This window comes from Phaethon lepturus, unplaced genomic scaffold, assembly GCF_000687285.1.
Source record: "Phaethon lepturus isolate BGI_N335 unplaced genomic scaffold, ASM68728v1 scaffold32935, whole genome shotgun sequence".
In the NCBI taxonomy this organism is placed as follows: Eukaryota; Metazoa; Chordata; class Aves; order Phaethontiformes; family Phaethontidae; genus Phaethon; species Phaethon lepturus.
In genome coordinates this window covers 1-6,752 of record NW_010540380.1, presented here as the reverse complement: position 1 = coordinate 6,752, position 6,752 = coordinate 1, and the positions used below count along the sequence as shown (strand labels likewise).

The following is a 6,752-nucleotide window of genomic DNA, read 5'->3' as shown; positions in this document are numbered from 1 at the left end:
TGCTGAACCTGGCAGCGCATCAGGCAGTGGGTGTTTGGAGCAAAAGGAGCCGTTTTGGGAATGCTTTGGGCAGGACAGAGCCTGAGACGGGGAGGTGGGGCATTGAGGGGCTCCTTGAGCCACCCCGGGCGCTGGTTGTCCTGTGGAAAGGTGTGGGTTTGGAGGCAAGGCCAGGCTGCCCGAAGGTGGGGGGCGTCCGCTGGTGCCCCCGGTGCTGGGCAGAGCCAGCGGTCCCCAACCCCACCCGCTTGTCCCCAGGGGCGGGGGAAGAGTGGCATGGCGGGATGCTGACCAGGAGCCCAGTGGTCACCAGCTCCGGCTTCTTTCCCCGCAGATGGTTTCCAAGCTGCCCTTGATGAAGACCATTTGCAACCTGCACTTGGACAAGCTGGAATTTTTCCGTCTCCTGCACCCAGAGACCGCCATGAACTTCCCACCCCTCTATAAGGAGGTTTTCAACTCAGAGCTTCAGTACAGCAACCCACGGGAGAGCTAAGGCTGGGAGCTGCTGGCCCCCTTCGAGTTCCCCAAAATTTGGAGACGAACAAAACTTCAGAAGTTTGGGGCAGTTTTATTTAAATCAAATAATCACTCAAGAGAACCAGGGGGTCTGGGGTATCTCCCCGGCCCCATTTCCTCGCTGTGGATTGCAATAGCTCTTGAATGTAAAGCACCTTGAAGGAAAAAGCAAATGAACTTTGCCATACCAGTGAAATGAATGTGAAATCTCCGCTCGGGAGAGGAGATGCTCCTGGCAGTGGTAAGGGACCGACTCCTCCCCGCAGTGCACGGATCCAGGGGAGCGCACGCCACGCACATGCCACTGCGCTCGCAGCACAGCCCCTCCCTCTGTCCTGGCTGCACTCTCCATCTCTGATTTTTTTTTTTTTTTTCTTTAACCCAAACACAAGGCATGGGATAAAGAAGGGGCAATGCAGACTTGGCCAGACAAGGGTGAGCCAGGCCGGTGGGGGCAGCTTTGGGGTCCCGACTGGAGCCAAGGAGAGGGCAAAGGCAGAGCCTTTGCTTTATTCCTTCTCCCATGGGGCATGGGTGACCTCAGGAGCTCAGCCAAGAAAGACCTGGCTGTGGCAGGATTCAGCACAGGATATTCCTGTGGAGGAGGCTGATTTGAGGGAAAGGATGCCCAACGCAGCAGGGGAGAAGCTTTGCAGGGTCTCCGTGCCCTCTGTCATGGCATTTTCCCAAATTCCCGTCCAACTCCCCGTCTGACTGGCCGACCGCCTGGCTTTTTGGAGCCAATTCAGCAGGTCCGCCCGCCTTGTGCCACCTCTCCGTATCCGAGCGCTTCTCAAAGAGGGGCTTCGCCCTTGTGACTGTGGCCAAATCCCAGCTCCCGGCTGCTCTACCCCAGAGGCAGCTGCAGGCATTGGGGCAGGCACCGGGGCTGTCCCCGCAAGCAGTGGCTCATGGCGTGCTGGATGTCGTGTGTAGTTTTCTTATCGAGACCTTTAAAACTGTCCCGTGGCTCAACACCCAGAGGAGGTTTTTTCTGGCCTTTCCTCTGTGCAGCCCAAGCTGGTCCTGCTGCCGAGTCCCCCCTTCCCACACCAGGACCACCAGGAGCATGGCCGTGGCTGCTGTTGCAGGTTGAGTTGGACCCAACTCCCCTAAAGGAGCTCTTTAGAACTATTATTTTGGGGTTTGTTCTCTATTTAGCAGGACCTGGACACTTTTTAGGGAGAGAAACTGCTTGTTGGGGTCAAAGGGAAGTGAAAGGTCCTTATTCCCTCCCTGGGAAGTCGTGGTGTGGTTGGGACCTGCTGCTCCGAGCTCGGGAGGCTCAAAAGGAGAAGGGGTGGATTTGTGGGATGATGCTGCGATAGCCCGGAGCCGGTGGGGCCACTTGAGGGACTCTCTGGCCAAGCTCTGCAGATGGCTTTTCCGTCCCTATTCGTGCTTCTCCTGCAGCAAATGCCAAAAGCTACAAGGGAAAAACCTGCTCCAAGGCAGCCCCAGTTTCTGCTGAGAAAGGGATAAAATCCCAAGCCCCTTCTTGCTTCGTATTGATTTCTCGTGCGTCCAACCCCATCCTCTGGCAGCTTGGATCATCCCTGAGTGTAAGCCGAAGACCTTCAATTCCATAATTGTACCCCTTAAACTAAACGAGCAGCTTTCTTAGTGATGGGAGGGGATATTCATGCTTTTGGTTAAAAGACCTCCTAGGGAAGACCGTGGACCAGCCTCGATCAGGGAAGAGTCACCAGGAAGCCGATAGGATTTCTGCTTCAGTAGAAGGCAGAGAAAAATTAGGGACTGTGCTATTCCGCGATAGCTGCCGTGCGCTGTGTACAGCCATGCGCTTTCTGGTTTTGCTAACCACCATCTGAACTGCTTCTCGGAGAATATCGGAGTTCATCAGCCTTGTTTCTCTCCCGACGGCGTTAGAGTCCAGGTCTCCGGTGAAGGCTGCTGACCCTCCCCACGGATGTTGAGTGCCAATGCGTCGTTCTCCAGCACAGCGTTCGCCGGGGCAGGGATGCGCCGTGCTTGTTTCCTGCCCTCTCGGATCCTAAAGCTCGTGAGAAGTGAGAAGTCAGTACTGCCTTTTTCATCTAAAGGGTTGTGCCTTTTTTTGAAGAATCATTTCTGACAGCACCGTTCACTGCCCGGCTCCTCTCTGCAGAGAAAAGCACTCGAGAAAATGAATGTGCTTTGCGGAAGGGGCTCTTGCCCTCCATTTCTGCAGGATAGCAGCACTCCCTTCCTTGAAGGAAACAGCCGTGGGTGTTTTGAAATGTTCGGGGGGAAAAAAAGCACACACCCTTCTTTATGTCCTCGGTATTCGTCAGTCAACGTGCATCAATGATCAACGTCATCGTTTTCATTTCATCCGGCAAAGAAACCAAGAAAGCACCTTAAACTGGGAAAAGACTGAGCCCTCGCTACCGGTTGCATTTTTCGGGCTTACGACACAGCGTCCATCTCATGGGAGAGATTTTGGATTCTGAGCAATAAAAGGCCCCGTGGGAATCTAGGGAAGACTGGAAGTATTAAATACATGTAACTGAACCTGCCAAACTGCAGGAACCTGCACTTTTAAGTTCTCTTTAAAAGAACCGACTTGTTGATTAAATGTTTTCTTGGGAGGGGATAAATGATTTAACGTCAATTAAATGATTTCTTGCCTGGGACAAGCAGCATGCATCGAAAGGGATGGCAGGGGTGTGCCGAACCCCTGTGGCACCGTTGGCTGCAGCCTCTGCTTTTGGTTCGCCTGAACGCACGGGGCCGTGGTGGCTGTGCCAAGGTCCCTCGCACTCCCTCTGTGCCACCAAGAGCAGTGGCTCGCCTGAGCCAGGCATCGAGCTCGTAGGAAAAGGGTGAACGGAAAAGCCCGGGTAGAAATGCCTGAAAAAGGAAGATTTCCGCTCTCCCCTGCGCCGGAGCTGCGTGTGGCCAGCGGAGATGATGCACGGGAGCCCCAAGACCCCTGACTCACCTTGATGCTCGATCCTCAGCATCTCGGAGACGTTTCCATCCCACCGGCCACAAGACGTTTTGACGCTTTATTTTCAAACAGACCTCGACAACAGTTCCCGTGAGTGGGGTGACCTCAGCTGCGAGGGATTGCTTTTTTCAGATGAAGATAAATTTTGTGTGGTTTTTTGCTCTGGCAGTTTAGCTGAGTGTGCATTTCCACCTCCAGAACCCTCACACTGTGTATAAAAATGGATAAAATATATATATAATATATATTCTTGTGAATGTTGGTGCAAAAGAGAAAAATATATAAACTTTCAGTTGGTTTTATGTTATTTTTTATCTATATGAATGAAAGGAAGAAATGGAAAACATTTTTTTTCCATTTACCACCCTTCACACACACCTACCTGTAGATACCAGCAGGTTTTATGGAAATGTTTTACTTTTTAGATTTAGGAACATGCTTCTGTTCTCATTGAATGTTCTGTCTTGTAAGATTGTAATTTCTATTTTTTTAAAGAAAAGAAAATAACTAAATGAAATTTCCTCTTTTGGACCAGTCAGCTAGGAAGGGAGGGCAGGGGAGGGAGAAATGTTTATTTAAGGACAAAAGCATTGTCTGAATTTTTCATGACATAAAAGAAAAAGTAATATAATGTATGGACGAAAAACTTTTTATTGAGGTGTATTCTATAGGTATATAGATGTATATTGCACAAAATTTACAAGGAGAAAAATAAAGTCTGTTTTACAAGGTAAAAAAACCAAAAATGTTGGAAATAGTGACTGTGATTCCAAATTTTAGCAAAGGGTGAGACTGGAAGCAAAGCCCTCGAAGTCACGGGAACGCCTTTCATATCTTCAGTGGGCTCAGGACCAAGCTGTGCCAGAAGCCTCGATCCAGTGCAGGATTTGGACACAAGGCTAGATTTTAGATGTTGTATTATTGGGTCACTTAAAGCCAGGCACACGCTGGGAAGGATCCCGAGATCTGGGAAAGGGCTTCATCTGGGAAACCTCTGGTCAAACCCCACGAAGCTGAGGACGGTGACCGCTCCTGGGGACACGTTTCAGGGCAGGGGGTCCGTGGATTCATTTTCAAGCAGTACCCAGTCCTAGGAGGGGAGGAAGGAAGATACATGCCCTGGATGCAAGGACTCGGATGCAAGGACTCTTCTCTTTCAGGATGCAGACAGTTCAAAGGTATCACTGGGTGTCAAGTGTGCAAATCTCATCCTTATTTCCCCTTCCGTTTCTCCTGAAAATCTCACCTGGGTGCACGTTCCCCACTCCCTGTGCAAATCCAGAGCAGCCGTGTCCCCCGGCAGCAGCAGTTGAACTGTCCGGGAGCTGTGGAGCAGAGCGAAATAGTGAAAATGGATCCTTGTACCAGCGGGGTCAGTAAATCCCAGGGTCTCGCCTCACCGGCTGCCCAGCCGCAACCGCTCTGCCATTCCCAGGAGGCAGCACGCGTCCTCCTCCACAGTTCCCTCCTGCAGAGTTTATATATTGCAGGATAAAACCTGGCTGCTACGGAGAGCCAGGAAGAGCCAGAAACATGGTTTGGGAGACACGGGGAAGGGTTATGATCCAGTTTGGTGAGGGAGGGAGCGGAGCTGGGGTGGCCGGGACTGCAGGAGCACACAGGGACCAGCTGGAGCTGCAGCAGTGTTGTGGGTGTAGCTGCCCACAGCCCCAACCAAGCTGCCACACACTTGCACATTTGTTTGGTTTTCGTTTTTAAAAAGGTGCCTTTTGCTACAAAACCCATGTTTCTTCAATTTTTTGGGGGGAAAAAAATAAATAGAGCATAGGAAATCAGTTAAAAAATTCCTTGCAAAGAGTCACTCTTTAAACAAAGCACGTTTATGAAAAATGGCCTTTCAGTTGCAGGGGAGATGCTGGGAACTGGCGAGTGGAGTGCTGACATCTGCGGCCCACGGGAGCCAGTGGAGGACGGTTCAAACGGCCCCTGGAAGCCCAAACACCTTCACCAAGAGGCAGCAGGACGGGCTGGACCGCGCGTGTCTGTCCCACGCAGGGCACATCGAGGACAGGAGCTGCCGGTACGAGGGTGACACGGTGCCCAGTGTCTCCACTCCTGGGCTCTGCTGCCCAGCTGCCCATCCTGCCTTGCCCCAGTAATCACTCCCTCCCTCTTACTGGTGCCCCAACGTCTCCAGTAGCACTGGATTTACTGGGGCGGAGTGACCTCTACTGGTTTATAGCTAAAATATTCCCTGCGTGTCTGTGATGCTTCTAGATGGATGGAGGCAGGAGGCCTGATCCTCCCCTCCCAAAAAATATTTGTCCAGCTGGCACATACCTGCACATAAAGCACACCACCTGCGCCTGCTTTGAGGAGCAATCCTTGGCAAAGCTGGGCAGCCTCCCTCAAGCAGGGGCCGAACACAAGCAATGAACCCAAAAACCTGTATTTTAGGGAAAATTTGCAGACTGAGGGCATGAAGGCCTCAGCATTTGCTCAGCTCAGTGTGAGAGGTATGAGTCTGAATCACACAGCCTGGAGCTGGGAGTGCTGTGTTAACAGAAACCACAGCCCCAGGGCTTGTAAATGTTTTTAGAGTAGGGTTTATATATAGCCAACTTAGCAGTTACACAGAGCTGGTACCTTGGAGATGGACCGGCACCTATGTTAAGCAGTGTAAATACGGAATTAAGGAGCTATAGGACCAAACAAAACTGTATAAATCCAGAAAGTGTGTAAATCCAGCCGTCAGTGCGGCTGGGGCTTCCCAGCACACCGCTGTCAGCGCAAATTGGTGTTCTTGAACAAATTGTTCAGCCCTCACCACCCCGTTTTGCTGAACTGCGGAAGTGGGTAAGTCACACAAGCTCCGTTGTTGCTGCCGCCGATTTAGCTGACTTAGAAGTGAAATCAACATTTAATGACAGATGTTAGGCCAAGCAATCATCTCCTCAACGACCACACAGGCCTGGGTCCCAAATCCGTCCATCACAAACCAACCACTGCAACTAATCCAGCAACTAGAACTCGGTGCTGCGTGGAGGGGCTGAGCTGACAGTGGATGCCATAATGCTGTTTGGGGAGGGCCCGCGGGCACCTCAGCACCGGCGTGTTCTCTGCGGGGTGCTGTCGGGAGGGCCACGGCACGACCCCCCTGTCCCAAACCCGCTCCATTTATCTGAAAACGATACCGCCAGTGAGGCGTGCGGCCTCACGCCGAGGGGTGCGGGCGCCTCAGTCCTGGGGTTTTCAACAGCTGTGAAGGGATCAGGGCGATGGGGACCCAGGCCCGTACAGGGCTGAGCCCTGCCCGGCC

The 6,752-nt window shown here is 52.1% G+C and overlaps 1 protein-coding gene across 1 annotated transcript in view; it reads left to right on the top strand.

Annotated features, from left to right (window-relative positions):
- Nucleotides 1-496, top strand: part of LOC104621037 (nuclear receptor ROR-beta-like) — a gene marked incomplete at its 5' end in the record, with an annotated part of 4,687 nt that extends 4,191 nt beyond the window's left edge. The window contains one exon of the mRNA XM_010287421.1: nucleotides 335-496. Within this exon, the coding sequence (XP_010285723.1) occupies nucleotides 335-496 (162 nt within the window). The remainder of the gene's footprint in view (nucleotides 1-334) is intronic.
- Between the last annotated feature and the right edge of the window lie 6,256 nt (nucleotides 497-6,752).